The following is a 26,685-nucleotide window of genomic DNA, read 5'->3' as shown; positions in this document are numbered from 1 at the left end:
GTCAAACATGTACAAGATAATAGGTATAAGTACAAACATGGACATAAGACAGGAATTGGGTATGAATAAATGGGGATAATAGGACAGGGACGGTAGGCACGCTGGTGCGCTTCTGCACTCCCCCTTACAGACCTCTTAAGAATGGGGTGAGGTCCATGCTAGACAGTTTAAAGTTACAGTTATGGGAGTTTGAGCATGTAAGGAGAAGTCAGGTAGAGCACTTCAGCCATTAACCACTCTGTTATACAATACAATACAATAGTAGAGTTGGAAGGGACCTTGGAGGTCTTCTAGTCCAACCCCCTGCCTAGGCAGGAAACCCTATACCATTCCAGACAAATGGCTATCCAACATCTTCTTAAAGACTTCCAGTGTTGGGGCATTCACAACTTCTGGAGGCAAGCTGTTCCACTGATTAATTGTTCCAACTGTCAGGAAGTTTCTCCTCAGTTCTAAGTTGTTGCTGAAGTCATATTTTCTGCAATGGAGTTTGGAGCGGTTTACCTTGAGTTTGTATCTATTGTTTGCCCATGTATTATTGTGGTTGAAGCTGAAGTAGTCATTGACAGATAGGACGTTGTAACAGGCACTTTTGTGTACTACGCTTAGGTCAGACCTTAGTCGGTGGAGTTCTAGGTTGTCCAGGCCCAAAATGTCATGTTCATGGTGGCATAAGATATGAACAACAATAAAACTGTGTAATTAATTAAGGGCAAATGAAATTACGTGCCTTCTAGATAAATGCAGAGCGGAGGCTTTCCTCTCTGTTAGGAATGAAGGGCCCTAGAACAGGGGTGTCCAAACTTGGGAACTTTAAGACTTGTGGACTTCAACTCCCAGAATTCCCCAGCCAGCATAGCTGGCTGGGGAATTCTGGGAGTTGAAGTCCACAAGTCTTAAAGTTCCCAAGTTTGGACACCCCTGCCCTAGAAGAAAGGTCTGAAGACCCGGAGAACGAGGTCAGCCGCGGCTGCCAGAGAGAGGCGGGGCGATGCTGCCCCTGGCTTTTGGCGCGCTTCTCTGCCAGCCGCGCCCGTTCCCGACCCTGCTGTGAACGGACGGGCGGCGGCGGCGACTCAGAGCATCCCTCGCCCTCTCCCGAGGGAGGGAGACAAGCGCGGCCCCGCAGAATTCCGCCCTTCCTGGAAAGAGCAGCGGCCACTTTGCGCGGACTCTCGCGGTCCGACTTTCTTCTCCGCACTCGCGGCTCGCCCTGCAGCGCCGAGAGACCGACGCGAGGGCGCCCCCCACCCCACCCCGGACTGGCGAATTCCGTGCCCTGGAGGCAGGGAGATGGGCATCGGAGTTGCCCCGGGCGTCCTGGCTCTGGTGGCGCTTTCGACGCTCGGGCGCCTCGCCGGGGCGGGTTGCGTCGAGGAAAGGCGCTGCTGTCCCGGCCGGGATCCCTCGTGCACCGCCACCGGCTGGCGCCTGGACAGAACTTACGGGACCTGCTTCTGCGACGAGGCGTGCGGGCAGACCGGCGACTGTTGCCACGACTACGCCCAGGGGTGCCCAGGTAGGCTGGAAGAAGGGACGGCGCTCAACGAGCGCCTGGAAGCACCTGCCGCCGAGGGAAGTTCCACGCTGGGTGCTTTGCCTCCCAAGCCCTCCTGGCGGTAGTGGGGGGCGGGTTTCAGTGGTCCTAGAAGTAGAGGGAAGTATGGGGCTTTCCCTCCCCCCCCAATGTCTTCGAGAACTAACCTTTGCTTTTGGAATTGGGGAATAAAGAATAAAACGCATCTCTTAAACTCCAAATAGGTGGCTACTTCTTGGCAAGTGCAGGATGGGTTTGCACAACTTTGGAATCTCGACAGCAGAAGCATTGGCCTCACAGAATGTAATGCCAAGCCGTTATTCCCCAATAGCTTGAAATCATAAATTGTGCGTTGTTCTGCTCTAGTCTGTCATGGGAACTCAGCTTTCCCTGCTATTTCCTTTTCCTCCCCACTTATTCCTGCTCCCCAAAGGAAGGAAAGTTCTGTAAAGAAAACTGGGTGCAAAACCTAACCCCCCACCCACTTTTCCTCACTTTTCATGAATATGGAAATCCAAATGAAGGACAAAAATGGAAGGAAACAGACACAAGCAAAATTCAATGAGTATCTGGAGGGCAGGTTTCAACTTTAAAAATGAAGGCAATGGATTCCTTTGCAAATTGAATCAAGTTATTAAAGTGTATAACTATGTATGAATGCAATAACTTTGTTGGATTTGTGATTCCACATGTATATGATATAAACAATTAAACAATTAAAATCAAGGAGAGAAGCAACTTAGATCTAAGGAGAAATATCTTGACAGTCAGAACAATTAATTAGTAGAACGATTTGCCTCCAGAAGTTGTAAATGCTCCAACACTGGAAGTTTTTAAGATGTTAGATAACCATAACTCAGGGGTTGCCACAAAGAAGAGGGAGTCAAACTATTCTCCAAGGCACCTGAGGGTAGAACAAGAAGCAATGGGTGGAAACTAATCAAGGAGAGAAGCAACTTAGAACTGAGGAGAAATTTCCTGACAGTTAGAACAATTAATCAGTGGAACAGCTTGTCTCCAGAAGTTGTGAATGCCCCAACACTGGAAGTCTTTAAGATGATGTTGGATAGCCATTTGTCTGAAACGGTATAGGGTTTCCTGCCTAGACAGGGTGTTGGACTAGAAGACCTCCAAGGTCCCTTCCAACTCTACTATTCTATTGTATTGTATTTGTCTGAAGTGGTGTAGGATCTCCTGCCTAAGCAAAGGGTTGGACTAGAAGACGTCAAAGGTCCCTTCCAACTTTTTCTATTTCTAAACTTCACAAGATTTTTATAGACACCATACATATTAATAATCCAATAAAATAATTTGTTTTCTCCTTTCCTTTCCTTCTGTGATTTTCTTACTCTCAGTACAATTACTTCATTTGTGAGTTCCACTATGATAGGGCCTATAATGGAGTTCCAAAGACCCACCTGTCTTTTTACCTCTGGCCCTCTCTGTATTTCATGATAGTCAACTTTATAGTCATTTAAAAATAAAAATAGGAAAGATCTAAACACATAGTAAGGATTGCAGCCTTAGCTGTAGAATTCAGTCATTGATAATGTAGTATTGAATAGTCAATGTATACAAGAAGTATTGGTGTCTGCATTTTTAAAAGTACATTTTAAAAGCCAGATCCAAGCTAAAGAAACAAAAACTCCTTGCCCTCTCATTGGAACAGTTTTTTTTAAAAAAAGAACATAAAGCATGAATTAATTCTTTTTGCATGGCTGGAGAACCAGGAACTGATATAAGAATATGCCTGTCAAATGAGAATCCTAGAGGCAATTTTTGCAGCTCAAAAGGCAAATTGAAGGAACACACTTCATTTTGTAAAATATTTCTCAATCATGAGTTCCCCTTACACTGTTGGCACAGATCTTTAGGGGCTGTCTGCTTTACCAGATCTTGGACTGGTGTGCTAGCTTTCTTTCTGCTCTAATTGGTGCATTGTGAAATAGATTATATGGATTAATCTGTGGAGCAGAGGAAGGATCCTGCGTCAGAGAAGAGCAGAATCTGATTGGCAAGTGGCTTCTCTGAATTCATTCATGCATGGTCATGAAATCATTTAGACAGGATGTGTTTAATCAGGACTGGATCTTAGCTGGAGATAGAAAGAACGCAAAGGTAGAATTTGGGGCAACTGATTTCCCTCTTAATAGTACTATGGGCACATTTGTATGTTACAGTTGCTTGCGCAAGGAACTCAAGCCTCCTTTTTATCTGTTCTTCTCTTCCCAAAATTATTTTTGTGCTGTCTAACTACATATGTCTGAGAATAAAAAACAGAGGGGAGTATGGAGCAGATTATTGGTAGCCAACTATCATTGGTTTGGTGACATGGGGAAAAGATTGTCACTTTTTTTGTTGTTAAAAGTCAAAGTTCCAAGTTTTAACTTTTATTCCAATTTTAATTTTTTATTCAATGTATTTTAGCCATGCTCGACATCTATAAATGTCAGTAAACAATAACTTGGCTTTATGCCTGTCTGCCAAACAAATCCTCAAATTGTTTTTCTCTTTCCTCCATGGGCTATTGGCTTAACTGAATGAAAACTGTCTTGTTTTAGCTGAGGTTGGATTTTCAGGAGGCATTTCAAGCAGCTGATGAATTTATGACGTCAGAACCGAAAAATGGCACTTAAGAGCGCATATGTTTGCGAAATAGCAAATTTAGGATTAGAGTACAAATATTAAGTAGATACATATATTAACATATGAAAATATACATACAGGAACTCGACTATAAGGTGATGTTATATAAACTATGCTTAAATCTGAGTGTCATCTTAGGTTTAAAAACGAGTTTTAAGCTTGTGATGGCTAACCTTTTCGTTGCTGCGTGCTAAAAGCATGCACACATCCATAAGGCAATGCACACGTGACCCCTCCATGAGCCCTACCCCCATGCATGCACGCATGACCCACATGCATACGCACACGACCTCCCACATGCGCACTGTCTCTGTGCATGCACATGTAACCCCCACACATGGGTGCCCATGTGCGGACACCCCCTGCATGCATGTGACCGCCTAGCATGTGTCCCATGTGCATGTGATCCCCAAACTCCCACTGCCCCGTGCATGCATGCGCAACCACCGTATGCACCCCACACCCCATGCATGCGTGGCAAAGATCTGAAAACCAGCTGGACGGTAGGAGGCATGTGGGCATTCACAGTGGAGCTGAGCTGGGGCACCAGTTCACATGCCCGCAGAGAGGGGTCTGCATGCCACCTGTGGCAAACGTGCCAGAGGTTCGTCATCACGGTCCTAAGCACTTTTAGCCATGTTGGAAAGCATTTTCCACTTGAATCCTAGTCATCGGTGATACATGGCCATGCCCTAGTCAATATGCAGAAAGGATCTCCTTTCTGGCATCTGCTTCCTTCTACATTTTCTATAAATTGCAAAAAGTTCAAGTTTCTTGTCATGCAGGCTTTTGAGAATCCAATAACAGCACAAGTAACAACACGTGCTAGCCCTCACTTTAAATTTGATAAATTTTATTTGCTTTGAAACAAGAGAAAATAACGAAGTACTTCAATGTAACTTACCTTCTTCCATTTTAGTATCATACCATATAAAAATGAGATGGGTGGCCATATAAATGGAAGGTAAAGGAAATCATTATAGGCCCATCAACCATGCCAATATTTTATTGCTTGGTGTTGTGCTTCCTATTTTGTGATTCAAAAAGTGGACTTTTATGATGTTTTCAAAAATTATGTTTTGATATAGCTACGTTTTAGAGACTGCTCATATATTATAGGCAATAGGCTGAAAAAAATGGGATTAGAACATATGAATATGAAACCGTAAAATTATTTTATGGACAAGAATATTTTATGTTATAGTTTGGGTATTATTTTGGGAAAGACAGAAGAGGTGGAAAGTTATTGAAGTAGGGGTCCAGATGGATAGGCAGGTGGAAAATTGCTTTGTAAAACAACTTTATTTCCACAATAGTTTTAAAAATGGCAGATCAGTGTTAACTTCCCATCATCTTAATCTATTTCTTCAGGAAAAAGCAGGCTGTGTGACCTACTAAATTAACTTTCACTAAATGTTTATAGAGAAAAGATAAATCTTTGACAGTAGCAAATGACTTCATGAGTTTCGTTGACAGTATTTTTACAATTCTTTTGCAGCTGTTTCATGTGTTGTTGGGGAATGGAATCACTGGAGTGGCTGTGCAGAGCAATGTAAACCCACCTTCCGGATGCGTACGCGTATTATACAACAAGAGCCAAAAAATGGTGGGGAGCCTTGTCCTCCATTGGAAGAAAAAGCTGGCTGCCTGGAATATACAACTCATGAAAGGAAAGATTGTGGAGACGGTACACATGCTTCCTATTTCTCTCTCTTACAATTTGCATCCTTATCCAGTGTCTTATGAACTTGATTAATCCATTGTCTTTAATCAGACTGGTTAATTTTGCCATCTCTGCTAATTCAGTTTTAAAATCCACTCTTTAACACTGAGCATCCCCATTTCCTTCCAATACTTAGCATATTCAATCTTTGCAGCAGCCACCATGTAAAGAATTAAGGCCCCCAAATGTTTTTCAGTTGGTTTCAGAGATGGGTTGCTACTGGTTTGCACCGGTTTAGGCGAACCGGTAGTGGAAATGGCGACAGGTCACCGAACTGGTAGGGACGGCAGGCTCGCCATGCCCCCGAACCGGTTCCCCAGTTGCCGCAGCATGTTTTTTTTACATTTTAAATATTCTGCGCGTGCACAGGCCTATTTAAAGGCAAGTGCGCATGCGCGTGGAGCACATGTCAGGCACGTGCACAAATCGCACACCACCGAACTGGAAGTAATGCCGGCAGAAACCCACCCCTGGTTGGCTTGTCCACAATACCTAGAAGAAGATCCCTGTTGTTGGAAATCCATGAATACATTTTAGCAGCCTCTCTAGAGCCAAATACCAACAGTTCATCATCATATAAGAGCTTTCTTTCAAGCTGTAATTCACAGTGAATTTTAAACCATTGGCGCATACATTCTCCCACTGGTCTAGAATTATATTGTAACCAAAAATTTTCACCCATTTTACCATATTTAACAAATTCATCTTCCAGATTTATCATAAGTAACATTTTTTAAACTTCAGCAATCAGGTGGTCATCTCCAGAACATACATTCATGTCCAATTCAGATTTAACTCCTGCAGACACAAAACATTTTTTTTATCAAGTTCAAATCTTTCAAAAATTCCATAACAGGGGTATCAAACTAAAAGCCTGGGGGCTGGATCCAGCCCACGGGGTGCTTAGATCTGACCCGCAGGGCCACCCTGGAAACAGCCCATTTTTGATAGCAGAGCTCTCAGGCTTACCACAGGCACCCCTGACACGAGTGACGTATAGCTGGCCACCCGCACTCTGCCTCCTGAGGTCAAACACGACGCTGTAGCAGCTTATATTTAATTCGTAGTTTTTTGTTTTGCAACTTCCATATCCCTGTATTGAGAAGATAAGACTTTGATATTGAATATCCTGAATTCTGTTCTTTAAAAAAGGCAGGATCTCCTACCCTCACACTTATCCCATTGATTGAAACACCTGACACTAATTTCGCCTTCAAATGAATTGATAAGCCTAGAAGTTCATATATTTTTGCCACACAAAAATGTGTTGATTTGGATAGTTTTCATTAATGAATAAATGAGCAATATGTTTTTTATTTATTTGCTTAATTAGGTTCTCTGAACTAGGATTATCTAGCTTTAGGACTTGTGTAGAGAACAGTTCATATTTTAGATCATGTTTATGCAGAAATATTGAAAACTCAAATGGATTCACAAAGCTTTAAGTACCACTATGTACCAAAGGGTGGAGCGGGCACAGTTTTAACTTCGTCCAGTTTTATATTACTTTATATATCTTCTACTCTGTTAGTTAAATAGCAACACCAGCTTTACAAATTTTATTTTCATAATAATTGTGTTCTTCCTAGTTCCTGCATTCATAACTACTCCTGAATATAGTAAAGAGAGAAAAAAGACAGCTGTACATCCAAGGTGGTCTTTGGAAACAGAAGATTCTAGGTAATTACGGCTAAAACTTAAAACTTTTACAAGCTTCTCTGGAGATAAATTTCTTTGAATTATTGAATTTGTCTCAGTCAAAACATACATACATACAATCTTGACATTTAATATACATACATACATACATACATACATACATATTTCAAATTGGAAGAAGGTAATTTTGTATAACTATCCATACTAAATGGATTAAGACAGTTTCTGTACTAAAACTATAATTCTGAAAAGTCCTACGTTGCCATTGCTTTTCTTCTTCACACATACTTTTCTTCAGTTAATTTGGTCTTAGCTGCATTATTTGTTGAAAAATAGCACTGTCTATAATAAAGTGAAATAAAGCAGTATTTTTACAAAGCATAAGCAATTATATATATATTTCTACAAAAAGCCATTTTAATATTTATCTAATTTAAAATAAGGTAAGGAATGATACATTTTATATGTAAGCTTTAAAAGCTTAAAAAAAAAATCCTGACTTTTTAAAAACCCACGTGTGGGAATTGCAGTTCCCAATGCTAGTAACAAAAGCCCAATGAGCTTATCCCTAGTAGTCATTGGCTTCCTCACTATCTTTCGTGTAGTATAGAGAAGGGCAAACTGTGGGTGTCTAGCTAAGTATGGTGTTTATTATTTGCAAGTGGTTTTTGAAATTAGACAATATCATACTATTAATAAAGGCAATCTGTGGCATCCTGATAGTCTGCTGCTGAGTAGGAAAAGGCAAAAAGAAAACAAAAGAGGTATAGAAAGACAAATGTGTTTTATTAAGAAAATGGTTTGCTTCATTATTGGCAGACATTATTCAACAAGCAGAAAGTTGCTCACTCTGATATTCGCAGGATTGTGGCATAAGGAGTTTAGTCTCCCCAATTTTTTTTAGTAGTCTTAATTACACATCAGAGTCTGAGCCATAGCTGCTAATGATTACTTTTAACTGTAGGTAACTATGGTACTTTGTCTGGCTAACGACTTCATAGATTATATATGCTATAATTACCTTTCAGATTTATTCTTGCATTAGTAACAAACACTTCTTCCCCAAAGGAGTTATTGTGTGGAATTTAAAACAGAATCATTGTCTCCTTACTGCTCTATGGAAACTCGCCCATATGCTCGATGGATGCAGTACCTTCGAGCAGGCTATACAGTATGTGTAATCTGCCAGGAGCCAGCAATGCACAGAGATAACTATCGTTGTCCTGGAGATGGCACGGATACTGAAAGGTAACTAAATTTCTTATCTGAATCTCTATTAATAATATAAAGTCCTTAGCATCTATATATTGTTTCATTTATGAATTTGTAGCAAAAATTCTCAAACCAACACATGGTTTATATACATTTTTCCTTCAAAAAATCAGTTTTGTGTGTATAGCTTTTATCTTCTCACTTCCCCACCCCCAAGCCTGTGAATTTCAATGGTTAGAGTTAGTACTTTGTTCAAATATTGCTTTGAAGCCTTTTTGTCTTTGCTTGTATTTCTCAACCAGAATAAGCAGTGAGTAGATACACTCAGACTTCATGTAGCCTATTTCCCCACTTTAGACAAGATGTTGAGGCCAAAATATCTCTTTGAAACTATTTTCTTATGGTAATAAGGTTGCTATAACCTTACTCAGTTGACAGAGTTGCATTAGTAAATTATCCCAGTTCTAACTAGAGATAAAGCAAGTATTACAAGGATCTGGATGCATGGATATGGTTTGTGCTAGATAGTACACAGGGAAAAATCTAAGAATCTGGTCTTGCATATCACATAGGTAGCCCTCAACTTGCAACTATTTGTTTAGTGACCATTCAAAGTTACAACAGCACTGAAAAGTGACTTAGGGCTGGTTTTCATGCTTATGCCCACTGCAGCATCCCCACGGTCATCTGATCAAAATTCAAGCCCTTGGCAATGCATCTATGAGAAGTTGCAGTGTCCCGGTATCCTGTGATCACCATTTGTAACCTTACCAGCCAGCTTCCAAGAAAGTCAATGGGGGAAGCTAGATTCACTTTATAATTGCATGACTCACTAAACTGCAGTGATTCGCTTAACAACTGTGGCAAAAATGTTCATAAAATGGGACAAAACTCACTTAACAGGCTGCCTTGCTTAGCAACAAAATATTGGGCTCGGTTCTGGTCATAAGTTGAGAACTTCCTGCACATGTTGTTTTTAAAACAGAAGTATAGAAAATAATGGCTGTGCTTTTTTCATGAAAATCCAAGAATTGTGTTCCACCAAATTACAATTGGAAATTATCTATTTTCCATAACTTGGCTACATAGAGAACTTAAGACTTTGCAGCTTCCATTATCTCAGTCTTTATTTTCTTGGCCTTACTGTTCTATCGCTTCATTTTATTTTTATCTTCATAAATTTATTACGACAATTAGTAGCCATAGGGCATCTTAAGTCATACAAAATATAGTTTGGAATCCATTCCGGGTGAATTGTTTCTGTATTTTCATTGTTAGAGAACAATAGCAACAGCACTGCTTCAGTGCTTTACAGCTTTCCAAGTGGTTTATCAGTTGGAATCAGCATCAGCATATTGCCCCCAACAATCTGGGTCCTGATTTTACTGACCTTGGAAGGCTGATTCAACCTTGAGCCTGATGGGATTTGAATTGCCAAATTGCAGGCAGCCAGCAGGAAATTCAGGAAGTGCTCTGATTCAGTAAAACTCTAGAAGTCTGCCTTCCCAGGTAGATTAGACAAAAAACATAACCAGAGTTTATTGTACTTTATTGTAAGACTACATAAATAGCATTTTGCAAGTCTGAAAGTACAAATCACCAATTTGTTTGTTTTTACAGGCCGATAACTTAAGGGAGGATCCTTTCTGAATTTCTTTTCTCTCTTTCTCTTATGCAGCTATGGGCTCCTTCCCCATTCTTACCTCTTCATTCCTTAGGCAGCACTTTTCCACCCTTCTCCCAAGGTCGTTCCCACAACCATCACATATATAGTTAGATTAAACATGGATAAACATTAGAAGAGTTCTGCTAATATTAGAATGGGCAGAGAGACCATTCCTCCTTCCACCTGCATTTCTTCAAAAGCTGGAAAACGATCCAGAGAAGCATGAGAAATATCAATAATTGCTGTGAATGTTTTGCACAAAATTCAGCAGAGATATTTAGAAATATGTGGGAAAATCAAACACCTCTGTAAAGCAGCCACATTTATTTTCACGCTTCTAAGGAAGTTGGAAAGGAGACGTGACTTAAATGAGTCACATGAAAGATGACATTGTCTTAATGAGTCGTTTTGTTAAGGCATCATCTTTTATCATGATCACATGAAGATCTGTTTTAAAGGGTTGCCATTCCCTTGCCTTTTGAAGTATCTCTTCAGAACCATTTCAAAATGACACATAGGTATACTATGATCCTCTTTCCAAGACCATCTGCTAGGTACCAGAATCTTGAGTAAGAAAGAATCTTTATGTTCCAGAAATGTCACTGTTTGCATTCCATTGTATTTGTTACGTGTTTGCAACTCTTTTAATCAAGAAAATGCTATTTGATCTTATGTGGATAGTGAAAATTACTGCAGTGTTCTTGTAACTGTGTGCTACCTATGAGAATATTCAAATAGGAAAGTTATTTACACCATTCCTAACCTTAATAGGATATTAACATTTTATGAAGGGATATCTATACCATTAAGCCAATATATTTCCATTCCATTTTAGGAATGCAATTCTCCACTGGCAAGCAGTTGGAAATCCATCCTGCTATGGAACTTGGAAGAAAATACAGCAAGTGGAAGAATGTTCATGCCCTCTTGTACATAGTTTTATTTTTACATAGCAGAGTGAATATATACTTTAATATATTTACCTGAAGGATGAAATCTAGCACTGGACCTATGTAAAGATTTTAAGCATTAAATAAATGAGAAATCAATTTTTGACATTACACTCAGTCTTTTGTATGAATGAATAAAATTAAATGAACTATATAAAGTGATATTGGTGTTCCCTGAATTCAGTACTAATAATTATTGTGAAAAGCCATTAAAACATATAAGCTGGATAATCATTTACATAAATCAACTGTAATATGGCATTCGTTCTTTTGAAAAGCGTCTGCTTTATTTATAATTGAAAAATATTTGAAGTGGAAATTATTGAGATTAAACCAAAAGTATGTTTAGTAACATCACAGTTCCTTTTTTGGGGGAGGGGGAGGATCCCTTTAAATCAGTTTTTGACTCTTCACAACTACCCAGAGTACTTCTGCAGTTGCCTTGGCAAGGTTTTTTTGGTAAGTGATTTGCCATTGCCTTCTTCCTAGAGCCGAGAGTGAGTGACCCAGCTGGCTTCTTGCCTAAGGCAGGACTAGAACTCATGGTCTCCTGGTTTTGGGGTTGGTGTCTTAATCATTGCATCAAACAGTATCCCTCAGCTTCTTAGAAGGCAAATCTAGGACTAAGCCATGGGCAGACTGTCTGTTCCATGTGAATTAAAAAGATAGTAAAGCTCCATATATGTTAGGGGAAAAAAATTAGAAGCAGATTGCAGGATAGGATACTGTAACTGGTATCCAGAGTTGACACTCAGCATTATCATCTAAAAGTCACCATGATGACTATAGTGAAGGACCTCTAGCCATTTAACCATTTAAAATTTTGAAGTATAGATATTTAATACTGTTCAGAAAAATAAGCTTTAAAATTTCATTCTCAGTACTGCAAAGATAAATTTATTTATTTATTTATTATTCATGCTTCTAGACCGCCCCCTCTCCCAAAAAGGGACTCGGGGCGGTGTACTTGTTAATCTGGTGCACTTGTTATTTTTGGCATTAGTGCCATTGACAAAGGATTGTGAAGGAAACAAAGATACACATCCTCTCCTTGACCAGTTTGCCTTGTTACCTTCTTGGAGGAGGCTTCGTGTTATCCGAAATAGAACATCTAGACTCAGTCTCAGCTTTGTTCCATATACTATCAACCTTGTGAACTCTCAGGTTTCGTTCCGCTATGTATTCAAAATGGACAGTGATTAAGATGTACAGTGTGTATATGTTTCTATATGTACACAAACACACATACTTTTTTTTGAGAGCAGGCATCAGATTTTCATTTTTAATGTGTGCCAGTGTGCTCACAGTAAAAAAAAATGACAATAAAGGTTATCCTATCTTATCTGAAGGATAGATTAGCTACCCTTTGCTATTTGAGAATGAATCCCTTGCAAGGCTATAAAACTAATGTTATTACTAGTCAAAGCCTCACATCAAATGACAACCAAATCTGTAAAAAATGTTGATTTTTTGAAACAAGACCGATATTGAAATAAATGCCGATATCCATGAGATTCTTCAAAATATTGCTCCCACAAAATATTATACAGCTACTATGTAGTTTTTTGGACATTGTTGAAAATAGAAGTCGCCGATTAAGAATGGAGAAGTTACTTAATATGAATGATCACAAAAAACTATAATATAGCTAACAAATTAAAAATGCAGCATTCTGAATTTAACTCAAAAACAATATATTTGTTAAAATTACCAGAAGTACAGTCTACATTTCATTTCAGTGTTGCCCAGAGTTTAAGATTCTTAAACGCAGTGGGTTCATATTTGAATAGTTAACTCAATAAAGCATTGCAGGTAGCCAAATTATCCATCTCCAAGACATAAAAAAGATTATGGAAAGGGTTGCAGAAAAACTCCTATGCCTAAAGCATGATTTCTTGGTTAAAGTATTTCTTGCACTGAAAAATTTAGTCTCCGTCCCCTTTGCATAGAACAATGAAGATGTCCTTATTAAACAGATCCAACATGAATCTTAAACTTGTTCTGCTTAAGACTCTTCTTACCTTTGCAGCATTTGTATGATCCTGCAAGGTAATAGCCTGAATTTCTTACAAGCTTTCCAGAATGAAAGGTTAAATCAATTTGCTTGTCTTAAGCAGCTTTATTCAGATAACTAGGTAATAGACCTTCAATTTAACATCTTATCACCTCTAGATTTTCAAGAACCAACTATTTTAGGAACTAAAATTGCATAAAATGGTTCCTGTTTTATATTCAAGACCTCACCTGATAAGGCCATCACATCATCATCAAAATATAAATAGGTAAGAAATAGGCTGAGAATCTGCTGAAAAAATAACCTAGGCCAAGCCTAATTTAACTAAAGTTCTCCATCTGTCTTTTAACATAACATTGGTTCTATTATCAAAGTCATAATTCTGAAGAATTTTCATCCAGTTTCCAACTCCAAACTTCTGTACACCGCTTTTTAATTTATGGTCATCTTCCCACTTCCATGGCTATAGAAAATTAAAATAAAATATTATAACATGTATCTTTTCAAGCACTTTAATTATTAGCCTAATTAGCAATTGCTGAAAGAACATTCTATTTCTATTAACACTTATTCTTGAAAGCACAATTAAAGCCTATAGCATTTGCATTTTACAAGAAATCAGCATTTTAAGAACTGTTTCTTTTATTTCCACTATAAAGAATAAAAAGCTTTCTGAAAAGCAAATGATTATTTCAGATGTGAGAATTACAGGGGAATAATAGAAATTACTTTTATTACTTCTAAACACAAACACATACACATTTGTTCATATTCATAAAACAGCTACAGTATTCTTGATTTCTGTATTTATCATAAGTCTTACTTCCAATATCAATTTAGTGATTTTCATGATTTTTTAAAATTACAATTTGAGTTGCAAACCCGTTACACTGTATCAAAATACACTGCATAGAGATTATTTGAAAGAAGCAGGACAATAAGAAGTCTACACTGCTTATATGCATTTAGATTTGCATTATAAAGTTGAAACATTAACACCTTTCTGAACAGTTTTCTTGCATACGTATTAGGAAATTCAATTTCCTTGGAATATCATATCATTAATGCCAAAGAACTTGGGACATTTGAAATATAAAGCCGATAAAAGTCAGAGACAACCATTTTCCAAAATCTGAGGGGCCAAAACTACTGACAAATGTTTGTATCCTGTGGGTCTGAATATATGGGAATTATGTAACAGCATAAATTCTTTGCTTTTCCTTTTGCTAACCAGCTGTAATAAAAGTGCCAAATGAGAAAAGGCACCTTGGCTTCTTCACTGATAATTGCTAGATATACACTGTTATGATATAGCAGTGACGTGCGGTGAGGTTTACGCCTGGTGAGGCTGGTGACATCATCAGGAAGGCGGGGAATGGGACCATGTGTGCTGGAGGCTAAGGCTGCCTCAGTCTCCAGCACACGTGATCCCATTCCCCACCTTCCTGAGCGTGCTCCACCGGCTCGCGCTCCGCAACAGCAGCTGCTTTTCAGTGCTTTTCTGTGCGCCTGGCGTTTAGGACATCCAGCTATCTACCTAAATGCCAGACGCACAGAAAAGCACTGAAAAGCACTTCGTCTCCAAGCCACTTCGTCTTGATGACATCACCGATGTCGCTGCTGGGCGCGGCCGGCCGGAGGTTACCAGAGTGGCGCCGAGGGGTCCGGGCGGATGAAAGAGCGAGCGAGCGATGGAGGATCAGGCAGTCTGATCCTCGGTCGCTCGTCCGCCGGACTGCCTTGCGCCACTCTGGCTACCTCCGTCCATCCGCGCATGGCAGCTGCGGCGACGTCATCAAGCCCCTGCCACTTCTGGACGTCGATTGCAGTCGCGAGGAGTGTGCAAAGTACAGCGAAGGCAGGAAGGTTATTGGCGCTTCCGAGAACTCTCCTGCCTCCGCCAGTTGCCCAGCTGGCACCACCCTGCACGCGCTCCTCCTCCTCCCTCCTCTTCCTCTTATATAAATGAAACTCCCTCGTGGATATTATTATTTTATATATTATTATTTCATGATGAGAGGTGAGGCTCTGCCTCCCCTGCCTCCAATGACCGCACGTCCCTGTGATATAGTATAGACACAACTTTTGGGCAACATGCAAAGATCAGTTTCAATAACATGTTGTCGATAATTTGTGGGGTGACTTTAGATATGTTGGATTTTAATTCCAATAAACCAAGCTAACAGTCTTCAGACAAATTAGCTGCGTATTATACAAATTGGATTTCCAGGCATTTGGAACATTGGGAAAGGTTGTCTTCCACCACTGTATTTTCTGTCCTTTATTAAATTTCACTGTTTTAGATTTAATTTGTATGTTTTACTTGTATATTAGCCTAATTCTTTTTACTGTGAACCTCCCCCAAAATTTGTATTATCAAGAAATACTTGCATGTAAAGAAGTAAATAAATATGTATACATGAATACCACTGCACTTCTTCTTATTACATTAGGTTTAACCATTTTCCATGGTCATGCTGGATTGGAAATAACAAGGTACTTTTATCTTGTAGTATCTTGTATCAAACCATACTTACAGATATGCAGTCTTCTTGGGCAAGTAGGTAAATATTTTGGAAAAATGTTTCTTTGGTTAATCTCACCAATATTGTTTTATATTAATACATTATTTAGAACCTTTCTTGTTTATACCTTTTTCTTCTGACAAGCTGGCAGAAACTCATCTTGAAACTCATCTTGTAGAGCGTTTGTAGTATTTTGCAGATTTTTTTTACCTGGTTCAGAAAAATAATATAAACACCTCTTTTGAACCCTTTTTAATGGCTAAATGATATCGTATTTTTCAGTGTGTAAGACACACTCCCCACCCCCAAAGTGGGTGGAAATGTCTGTGCATCTTATAGAGCGAATATTGCTGAAACCATACCCACCCACTGCCACCCACCCTTCGGCCTCTGCCTCCCAGCAATTTGCCTCCTTGCAGCAAGAAAGCAAATAGCTTGGTCAGCTTCAGCAGTCTGATTAACATGAGCAGCTGATTGGCGTTTGGATCTGCCTCCCGCCTACCAGCTGTTCCAGGCTGCGGAGATCACCACCGTCCATCATCGTTGCCATCCATTGCCGCCTCAGGGTGCCCCTTTTTTGATCTGTTCCAGGTGGCGGGGATAGGTGGAGGCGGCAATGGGCAGAGGTGACAGGCTACAGAATGATCATTGATATCTTGGTCTATATTTTGCTTTCAGTGAGAAACTATTTTTTTAAGTGAAAGGCAGGACTCTAAAGCATGAATTATGGGAAATGAAATCTGATTCCCCTCTTATTTCCAATATATCCATCCTGTTCAGATATACTGAAATTACGTAGAACTTACATTTAAGACGTTTTCGTTTTATCTTTCGGGGCGTGGAGGAAATCTGTATCTGCCTTGGGTTCCAAAATGACTGACCAGGTAAGGAACAAGAATGTTTATGTAATCTATAAGAGAATGAAAGAAAGGAGATGTGATAGAGAACATCTATATGGCTGGTGAAACTTTTCTCCCCTTACATAATACCATTCTTTGTTAAATTCCACTATCTATCTACTTTTCTAACATACAATACATAAAAAAATTAACTAGGAAGAGAATCATTTATTTATCAGAATATGTTAAAGAAGAAAAGAAAAAACTGCAACCCCCCAAGATAAGTACTCATATTGATATAAAACTAGCGAATTTCAGGAAAAGTCATACTTTAGCAAGGTGTTTGGTGTGTTTTTCAAATGATTTTCATTGTTTGTTTCAATTGTACTGTTGCATTGTATCGGTACCATTATTTTTTCCGAAATGTTTGTTTTCACCTCTTTTGTAGCTTCCTGTAAAACAGCAACATTTACTTAAGAAATACTACTTTTCATATCTTTTCCAGTTGTCCTAAAACACCTTTTACCATATACTGTTAGAAAGGATTTAAAACACAAGATTAATAAAAATGTAAAATGAAGACAGCAATAGAATTAACAGCTAGAGTTGTGTAATTCTTCAGTTCAGAAGAGGTGTTTTCATCCCAGGATGATGTAATGAATCAGAGACAAGTCCTGTGTTCCTATTACTACCTCAATAAGCTCTTGTAAATCATATCCAGAGCAAGGCAAAGCCTGTAGATTCAGACCAATAGCCAAGATGAATCAGGCATCACATATTTCAGCAGCATGGTATTTATTCAAGTAGGAAATAATTAGATTTGATCATTCCATTATTCCCCCTTCCAAAAATAATAACCACTTTAATGAGGTTTCTTATGTAGGGAGAAATTTATAACTTCCTGGATCTAGCTATAACTGCTTACCAGATATGAAGAACAAGGGGCAAGCAAAAATGATTGGCTACATTCAGTCAACACCTGAGGTGGGTACTGAAAGTAGCACAAAGAAAGCCTCAGAGTATAAAAATCTGGATGTATCTATTGATTGAATCGCTAGAATTGTAGAGTTGTCATGAAACTAATTCTGTCCTGCAGGCTCCTCTAAAGTCCAGAGACACAAGTAATCCTTTAAATCATTCCATCCTAGCTATAAATTGTTGCAATGTTATGCAGTTGGTCTATTATTCTGATGTTATTTAAAATTCGGTAGTTTGTACAGTATTATAGTTTTAACAATTAGAATGTTTTCAATACTTTACAATATTTTAATGAATAAGACATTCAATCACTTATAAATATACAATTAATCATATAATTAACATATAATTGAATTTGTATGCATTACTTTTATTCTATTTTACTACGGTTTTCAACATACCTTCATTAAAAAATTCTTGGTTTCTTTTTTCAAGAAAATATTGATATAAGTTTTAATTTTCTCAGTCAAAAGATTAAAACTGAAAAATCGAAGAAATGGATGATAAGGATCTTTTTGTTTTGATATTGCAGAGAGCTTCATTCTTAAAGGCTGCAGGAAAGAAAATCAGAATACAATAAAGACTACATATTGTGCTTCTAATCCTCCCAATGGTATATATTTTAAAAGAAGTAGAACATTAGGTTTGCCTCCAGAAACCAAAATGTAGGAAATTATACATTACAATAGCAGAGTTGGAAGGGACCTTGGAGGTCTTCTAGTCCAACCCCCTGCCTAGGCAGGAAACCCTATACCGTTTCAGACAAATGGCTATCCAACATCTTCTTAAAGACTTCCAGTGTTGGGGCATTCACAACTTCTGGAGGCAAGCTGTTCCACTGATTAATTGTTCCAACTGTCAGGAAGTTTCTCCTCAGTTCTAAGTTGTTGCTGAAGTCATATTTTCTGCAATGGAGTTTGGAGCGGTTTACCTTGAGCTTGTATCTATTGTTTGCCCATGTATTATTGTGGTTGAAGCTGAAGTAGTCATTGACAGATAGGACGTTGTAACAGGCACTTTTGTGTACTACGCTTAGGTCAGACCTTAGTCGGTGGAGTTCTAGGTTGTCCAGGCCCAAAATGTCATGTTCATGGTGGCATAAGATATGAACAACAATAAAACTGTGTAATTAATTAAGGGCAAATGAAAGTAGGTGCCTTCTAGATAAATGCAGAGCGGAGGCTTTCCTCTCTGTTAGGAATGAAGGGCCCTAGAACAGGGGTGTCCAAACTTGGGAACTTTACGACTTGTGGACTTCAACTCCCAGAATTCCTCAGTTCTAAGTTGCTTCTCTCTTTGATTAGTTTCCACCCATTGCTTCTTGTTCTACCCGCAGGTGCCTTGGAAAATAGTTTGACTCCCTGTTCTTTGTGGCAACCCCTGAGATATTGGAACACTGCTATCATGTCTCCCCTACTCCTTCTTTCTAGTAAACTAGACATACCCAGTTCCTGCAACCGTTCTTCATATGTTTTAGTCTCCAGTCCCCTAATCATCTTTGTTGCTCTTCTCTGCACTCTTTCTAGAGTCTCCACATCTTTTCTACATCATGGTGACCAAAACTGAATGTAGTATTCCAAGTGTGGTCTTACCAAGGCATTAACACTTCACGTGATCTTGATTCTATCCCTCTGTTGATGCAGCCTAGAACTGTGTTGGCTTTTTTGGCAGCTGCTGCACACTGCTGTCTCATATTTAAATGGTTGTCCACTAGGACTCCAAGATCCCTTTCACAGTTACTACTGTTGAGCAAGGTACCACCTATACTGTACCTGTGCATTTTGTTTTTCTTGCCTAAATGTAAAACCTTACTCTTTTCATCATTGAATTTCATTTTATTAGATAGTGAAAAATGTTCAAGTTTGTCAAGATCCTTCTGTATCTTTAGCCTATCTTCTGGAGTGTTGGCTATTCCTGCCAGCTTGGTGTCATCTGCAAATTTGATGAGTTCCCCATTTATTCCCTCATCCAAATCATTGATGAAGATGTTGAAGAATACTGGGCTCAAAACAGAGCCTTGGGGTACTCCACTGCATACCTCCCTCCATGTAGATGCAGTTCCATTGAGGATTATACGTTGAGTGCGGTTGGTCAGCCAGTTATGAATCCATCTTGTGGTGATGCTGTCCAACCCACATTCTTCTACTTTATCTAGTAGTAGGTTATGGTCTACCTTATCAAATGCCTTACTGAAGTCCAAGTAAACTATATTGATGGCATTCCTCTGGTCCACTAATTTTGTCACTTTGTCAAAGAATGCAATAAGATTAGTCTGGCATGATCTGTTTTTGACAAACCCATGTTGGCTTTTGGCTATTACTTTGTTTGCTTCTAGGTGTTCGCTAATTCGTTGCTTGATTATCTTTTCCAGAATCTTTCCTGGTATTGAGGTTAGGCTGATAGGTCTGTAGTTTCCTGGATCTAATTTTTTCCCTTTTTTGAAGATGGGAACCATATCAGCTCTTTTCCAGTCCTCTGGTAGTTCCCCGGTGCTCCAGGATCTCTGAAAGATATAGTTCAGTGGTTCTGAGATCTCGTCTGCCAGTTCCTTCAGAACCCTGGGGTGTAATCCATCTGGTCCTGGTGATTTGAATTCGTCTAGGGTAGACAGGTGCTCACTTACCATTTTCTTCCCTATTTCAACTTGTGTTCCTAATCTGATTTTTATGGTGCTGTTTTTGATAGGTTGGACTGTTTTATCCCTTTGTGTAAAGACAGATGCAAAACATGAGTTAAATAGTTCTGCTTTCTCCCTGTTGCTTGTCACCTTCTTGCCACTTTCCCAGCAATGTACCAATTGTTTCCTTAACTCTTTTCTTGTTTTTAACATGTTGGAAGAAGCTTTTTTTGTTATTTTTTACTTTTGTGACAAGCCTTTCTTCATTGTGAGCCTTAGCTTTCCTCACTTCATCTTTACATGCTCGGGCTATTTGCTGATATTCTACCTTAGTTATGCCCCCCCCCCCTTTTCCACTTTTTGTACTTATCTTTTTTGTCTTTCAATTTGTCAGAGAGTTCTTTATGCAGCCATGCTGGTTTATTTTGGGAGCTGTTATTTTTCTTCTTCATTGGTATTGTGCTAGACTGGGCTTTTGTAATCTCATTTTTCAAAATTTCCCAAGCTTCTTGAGTTGTTTTCCCCTTGAGGATTCTCATCCATGGAATTTTTCCCAAGCTCTCTCTAAGTTTATTGAAATTAGCTCTCTTAAAGTCCAAGACTCTAATTTCACTTTGTTCTACTACTTGTGTTTGCATAATGTTGAATTCCAATATTGCATGGTCACTTGCCCCCAGAGTTCCTGTGGCTTCAACACCTTCTATCATTTCCTCTTGTTAGTGAGAATTAAGTCCAATATGGCTGATCCCCTTGTTCCCTTCTCTACTTTTTGAGAAACAAAGTTGTCTGCTAGGTTTGTTAGGAACCTGTTGGATCTTCCACTTGGTGCAGAGTTTGTTTCCCAGTTGATGTCAAGGTAATTAAAATCCCCCACTACTATTGTGGTGTGCTTCCTACACTAAATTAAATCTATATTATTCCATTCTAAATAATATAATACAAGTGATAAGTACATGCAAATTATCTTTCCTAATAATAACAAATTCACTTTTGTTAGATATTGTAGAAGCTTTCAATATTTCCTTATAATTTTCACACAACTGTGTACAGATAAGATGATACAACAATAGCTTCTTTAGATCAAGATTCTCAATTCTCTTTAGTCAAACTCCTGGGCAACCAAAGCAATGCATCTCATGCCAAACATTCTCCTCTAATCTTCCTTTACATTCCTCTATTCCATAGTATTCTTTTAAAATACCCACATCTCAGTTAAACATCTTTTCCTACATATATCATGATTTGTGTTCATTTTTGTTTTTCTTTCTGCCTCTAAGTTTATTTCCTCCAAATTGATTTCCCACCCAGTAATAAATATATGATGTCACTTTCCAAGATTTTATAGCAGCTAAGGAATCTTAGTTGCAATAAATTATACAACGTATAGTAGTTAAATATGATCTGAACAAAATCTTATGCCAATGTCACCAGTATGAATTTTCCTCATTTTATTAAATATATTTACATGGCTTCCCAAGTCACACACAGTGACTCCAGGTGTTTACAAGATTAAAAACCCACAATCTAACTTCCATAAACTTTGATAGAATTGGGTGAAGTTTAGATGGCAGTAAAATATTTGAAATTATTGTAGAGAAATTGACTAAGCAAGGAGGCATGAAATTGGATCAGAAACCTTAATTTGGAGGTTTTATAGTCTGTTTTAACATTAATAGAATAGAGGACAACTTTATTTTTGACACTTTTCATAGTTTGATTTCAAAAGGCTGCCTAGTGTACTTTAACTAGTCAGTAAAGCCAACATTTAAGTTTTTTTTACTTTTAGACATTTTGATAAGTTTACTGAAAATGTGCCAGAAATGTAATGCATCTATTTTACTGTCCAAAATGTGAAAGATAAAACAACAAAAATATTGCAGAATTTAAATGCTTTTAATCACTGATTTCAGTAATGCATCCTGAAGGTCACAAAACCAGGTTGGGGGCACAGGTTGCTTGCCCAAAGTTTAATGCCTTCATAGATTGTAAATTAATAATGACTAGAAGAGAGTAGATCCTTTTTTATCAGCTTAGTAAATCTGCACATTGATCATTTAAGAATATCACATGCATTTTTCTTTCATAAGGCTTCAGAACAACTGTCTAATTTAATTCAATATTGAACATACTACCTCATTGGAGGAAGATTCTGGAAAAAGTCTTTCTATCACTTCTGCAGCCTCCTGAAAATATCCTTTTTCCATATATATAGCGACTGCCTACAAAGAGACAACTTTTAAGTAATGACTTCCATTCTTTATAACAAATCTGGGAACAAACTTATGCAATTTAATGTTATAATCAATTCTACTATTTCCTCTAGCAACTCAGCTTGATGTATGATGCCATAAAGCATTTATTTTGTTCTTCCCCTTCAGCACAATGGAGACATCCACCATCCAAATAAATGTTTTCGCTAATTCCATTAACTGATACAGAGGACAGGAAAATCCTCCTCCACTGCTACTACTAAGAACTCTTACAGACAGGGTCATTTGTTGGGGACAGCTTCATTCCTTCCCTGCCTGATTTTCAGTGTGGCTACAGGAGTTTCCACATATAAAGTGAATCAAGCAATATTGATAATAATGGGAAAAAAGAAGCATGTTTGGCCTATGGAATGGAGCAGATGATGATGACTGCAACTCCTGTATGCCCAGCTGCCTTAGTGTAATAACTGGAACTGATCCTAGGAGTATCTTATTCAACACTTTCATTTCCCATATTTCCCTTGTGCTATTCTCTCCTATGCTTTTTGGCTATCCAACACAATTAATCCAAGTATACAACTTATTTTCCAGAACTGGCTAGAGTTTCTGCAGTAAGCTTTTCATTCATTTATACTGCCACAGGCTATAAATGGTCATGAGATTTCATGCAGCTGCCAATTAACTGTAAACTCATGTAAATGTTTAAATTCATAAGTGAATTTTAAAGATGCAAGGATGGATTTGATGAAAACAAAGAATCATCTTTTGTATTTTGTGAATGGTACAGTTTCCATGGAAATTATTGTGGGGATAGCCTACACATAACAATTGTTTTGAAGTAGTTTCTAACATAGGAATAAAATCCTTAAACTATTAAACATTGTCTGTCCTATCTCAATTTATGGCATGAACATTTTGATCTGACCCATGAGAAACCACAAACAAATTTCTAGATTTTCTTGCATGGCATTCCGAATCAATACTAAATATATTGATCTACAAACAAACCTGAATCTGAATTAAGTACTTGATATCTTTATGCAATTTATCTTGTTCGCTTTGTGTTTTGAGGAATGAAATCCAAACCGACAAAGCATTTTCCAGTGGTGAAAGTCTTTGGTCATCTCCAAAATCAGAATCTTAAGAGAAATGAAAAGAAGTAAAAATAGCAGCAAATTATTTTAAAGATCAAAAAATTAAAACTTCCATATAGAAAATATATCAGTCATTATACTAGAAGTCAATTTCTTCCTTTGATTTTTGGTTCACAGAAGAAAGCTTGCTAAATAGAGATAATCAACTATTCAACTGAGGTGGTTAGGAAGATGACTAAACAATCTTAGAAAATCTCTGGTTTGAAAGGTTACCCCTCAGGTGCTTTTTAATATGTTATACAGAGCCTGATCAAACACCAAACTGTGGATATAATTTACAAATCAAATAGCAGAGAATAAATATCCTTTAAATTTTATTTTGCTACTAATTGTTAACAGTATTTTAAAAACTACAATAAACTATCTAGAGTCCTCAGATCAGAACAATAGTGCTTATACCTGATTAAAGACAACATGAACTTATATTAAATGCATTATTTTAGCCCTACAACTCTCTATATTATTTTTCTTTGAGCTAGGAATTCAAGAACCATAGCAGTCTATTCAAGCAATCAGGATAAAATAATTTTTGTAACTTTTATTTAAAATGGAAGAACTTCGCAACAGCAATCACTGTATCAAAATTGAGCTCAGACTGTAATTCCTTAAGACATTATGAAAACTGTGATATACAATCAATCACATGAAGAACTAATTCCTAGTCTCTAGCCAAAAACCTATATAGCCTAGCTTCTTCATCTTTTGCCCCTATATGTTCCATTCTGACATCAAATGCACACTTCTTGGACTAGGTTTATGAGTGCACAGTATTTGTGGAGTTTATATAAAGTTTCTGGCTAAGTCGTAAGTTGGCAAGCTATCCTCAGTATTAGCCTATCAAGGTTAAGGACAGCTTGCTTATAAATACTAAAATATGCTGCTGACTTGAAGCTGCCACTAGTACAGAGCCAGATAAGAACACAAGGCATATTTCAGAAAGCATGTGGTTTGTTGCTATCAACTTACCAAATTTTTGGATCTCTTTTGCTTTTATTAACAGTGGTTATTTCTAATAATTTTAGTTTATATTTTAACAATTAAAGATAAATGACAGATACAAATGTGTAGACTGTGTGTGTATATATTTTTGCAAGAGGTATTTTTTGGTGAAAAGAACATACTTTTCTATCAATAAACAAAGTTAGCATTAGATTGCCAGTATCTAACTAAGAATTCTCGCTAAAGCCAAAGCTTAAAATATTACCAAATATTTTTCCTTGGGCAATATATGTCAGCAGCTGACAGAGGCACACTGTTTCCCTTTGATGAGTTTCTATTTTGTCCAACCCTTTAATAACAGCTGAAAAAAAGAAAGCAGACATATCAGTTATGATTTTGTTCCTACAGTGCCACTGTGTGGTTATCAGTGACCTTGTCTATAATACTAAATAGCATTTACTCCCAAATAATTGTATTTAGGATTGGATCATTTCAGAGCAGTTTATACTGAATACTTTATACATGCTAGTTAGTAAACAATTAACTCTTCTGTCCTCCCCAATGTGACAATTTGAAATCGTTATTTTGGTACCTTAGACACTACTGCTTGGTACTATAAATCACTAATGAACATCAATGAAGAGAGAAAATAGAACTCTTCAAATATTTGTCAGTCTGTAACGTAACAAACACCTCAAAAATTACAAATATTCAACAGAAATGACTGAAATTGTGACAAAAATGGATTTCTTCATTGCAATTGAAAGGTGCCTGGGGAAAAGGGTTTATGGATTGTTGACACCTTTTATGACACCTTTTATGACAGAGGCAGCCACATACGCAAACTTGCTCCGAGAAACGTTTCTTTTTAAAAAGCAGCACATTTATAACTAAATAAAGCAAAGAAGTGTAAAAATCGACACAAGCCGAAGAGGGAGGAAACAAGCAGCTTCTAATAGTCTGCTGGTGTCAGCACCAGCAAAGGGGCCACAACTCCAGCCTCCCACATCCCGTCAAACAGGCAATTACTCAGGGCCAGGTCTCTGCTCCTCTCGAAGTCGATCCGGTTGCCCTCGCAAAAATGACGGCACAGGCAGCGGCAGGCAAAATCCAGCATCCATCCAGCGGCTATCGACTCCACCTCAGCGAAGAATGCCGAAGAACTGCCCTCTGGGGTGCCACAGCCCACAAAGTCCGTCTTCGCCGTCGTCTGTGGCCTGGAAGTGACATAGCTCGCGATAGTTATATCACTTCTCTGCTCCATTTTCAAATATTTTTGCCCGTTTTTCCAAAGCCCGCCCACTTATGACAAAGGTCCTATCACGAAATGCTCCGTTCTTGGCCACGCCCTCCCTCCGAGCGATTGGTCGCGCGCGTACCCTTCTTTCTTGTCACGTGCCTTATTCGCGCTTTTCGCTCCGTGGAGGAGGAGAAAAAAAAATCGGGAGCGTTTTCTGGGTCCCGCTTGCGGATTCTGTTGCGAGGCGAGTGGAAGCAGCAAGGATCGCATGGCCAGCTCAGCTTAAATCTCTCCCTCTTTTCCCGCATTAAAAACTTGCAATTTATCACGTCTGTCGGATCGCAGAATGAAACGCGAAAGTTTACATGAGTGTTTTTCAAATTTGACTTTTTTTTAATGATAGGTGGACTTCAACTCCCAGAATTCTCCAACCAGTATGCTGACTGAGGAATTATGGGAAGTGAAGTCCACACAGCTTAGAATGATACGATTGGAAGGGACTTGGGAGGTCTTGTAGTTTAACACTCTGCCAAGGCAGAATTCAACCAGGAAGATTCAACCTGGAACTAAGAGGAATTTCCTGACAAATGATTGTCTAATCTTTTCTTGAAAACCTCCGGCAATAAACACCCGCAACTCTGGGAAGCAAATTGTTCCATTGTTGTTGTTTTAACTGTCAGAAAATTCCTCTTAGTTCCAGATTGAATCTTCTTCTGACCAGCTTCCAGCCTTGCTTCTTGTCCTGCCTTTAAGTGCTATGGAGAATAAATCGCCCC

The 26,685-nt window shown here is 38.4% G+C and overlaps 2 protein-coding genes across 2 annotated transcripts; one reads left to right on the top strand and one right to left on the bottom strand.

Annotated features, from left to right (window-relative positions):
• Positions 1-1,067: 1,067 nt before the first annotated feature.
• Positions 1,068-12,168, top strand: SBSPON (somatomedin B and thrombospondin type 1 domain containing). The gene is made up of 5 exons (XM_081950557.1): positions 1,068-1,519; positions 5,682-5,870; positions 7,496-7,586; positions 8,634-8,813; positions 11,279-12,168. The coding sequence occupies exons 1-5, from the start codon at positions 1,294-1,296 to the stop codon at positions 11,394-11,396; spliced, it is 804 nt and encodes a 267-aa protein (XP_081806683.1). The 5' UTR covers positions 1,068-1,293; the 3' UTR covers positions 11,397-12,168.
• Positions 12,169-12,367: 199 nt separating this feature from the next.
• On the bottom strand, positions 12,368-25,981 carry TERF1 (telomeric repeat binding factor 1). Its single transcript, XM_081950556.1, has 9 exons — positions 25,699-25,981; positions 24,935-25,030; positions 23,585-23,715; positions 22,499-22,585; positions 18,151-18,300; positions 17,102-17,223; positions 16,739-16,842; positions 16,060-16,142; positions 12,368-13,870 (listed from the first exon to the last, which is right to left on the bottom strand). The coding sequence occupies exons 1-9, from the start codon at positions 25,931-25,933 to the stop codon at positions 13,712-13,714; spliced, it is 1,167 nt and encodes a 388-aa protein (XP_081806682.1). The 5' UTR covers positions 25,934-25,981; the 3' UTR covers positions 12,368-13,711.
• Positions 25,982-26,685: the final 704 nt, after the last annotated feature.

Source organism: Natrix helvetica (assembly GCF_964273705.1).
Source record: "Natrix helvetica genome assembly, chromosome: 4".
Lineage (NCBI taxonomy): Eukaryota > Metazoa > Chordata > Lepidosauria > Squamata > Natricidae > Natrix > Natrix helvetica.
Note: the sequence above shows the minus strand (reverse complement) of the source record. Positions and strands in the feature narration are given on the sequence as shown.

What these genes read in the sequence shown, in the direction of transcription:
- TERF1 (XM_081950556.1), bottom strand. Translation starts at nt 25,933, where the DNA reads ATGGAGCAGAGAAGTGATATAACTATCGCGAGCTATGTCACTTCCAGG. An exon ending in AGTACTTAATTCAGATTCAG is followed by an intron (nt 22,586 to 23,584) that starts GTTTGTTTGTAG and finishes GTCTCTTTGTAG; the next exon opens with GCAGTCGCTATATATATGGA. An exon ending in CAGCTTGTCAGAAGAAAAAG is followed by an intron (nt 13,871 to 16,059) that starts GTATAAACAAGA and finishes AATTTTCTATAG; the next exon opens with CCATGGAAGTGGGAAGATGA.
- SBSPON (XM_081950557.1), top strand. Translation starts at nt 1,294, where the DNA reads ATGGGCATCGGAGTTGCCCCGGGCGTCCTGGCTCTGGTGGCGCTTTCG. An exon ending in CTACGCCCAGGGGTGCCCAG is followed by an intron (nt 1,520 to 5,681) that starts GTAGGCTGGAAG and finishes ATTCTTTTGCAG; the next exon opens with CTGTTTCATGTGTTGTTGGG. An exon ending in GATGGCACGGATACTGAAAG is followed by an intron (nt 8,814 to 11,278) that starts GTAACTAAATTT and finishes ATTCCATTTTAG; the next exon opens with GAATGCAATTCTCCACTGGC.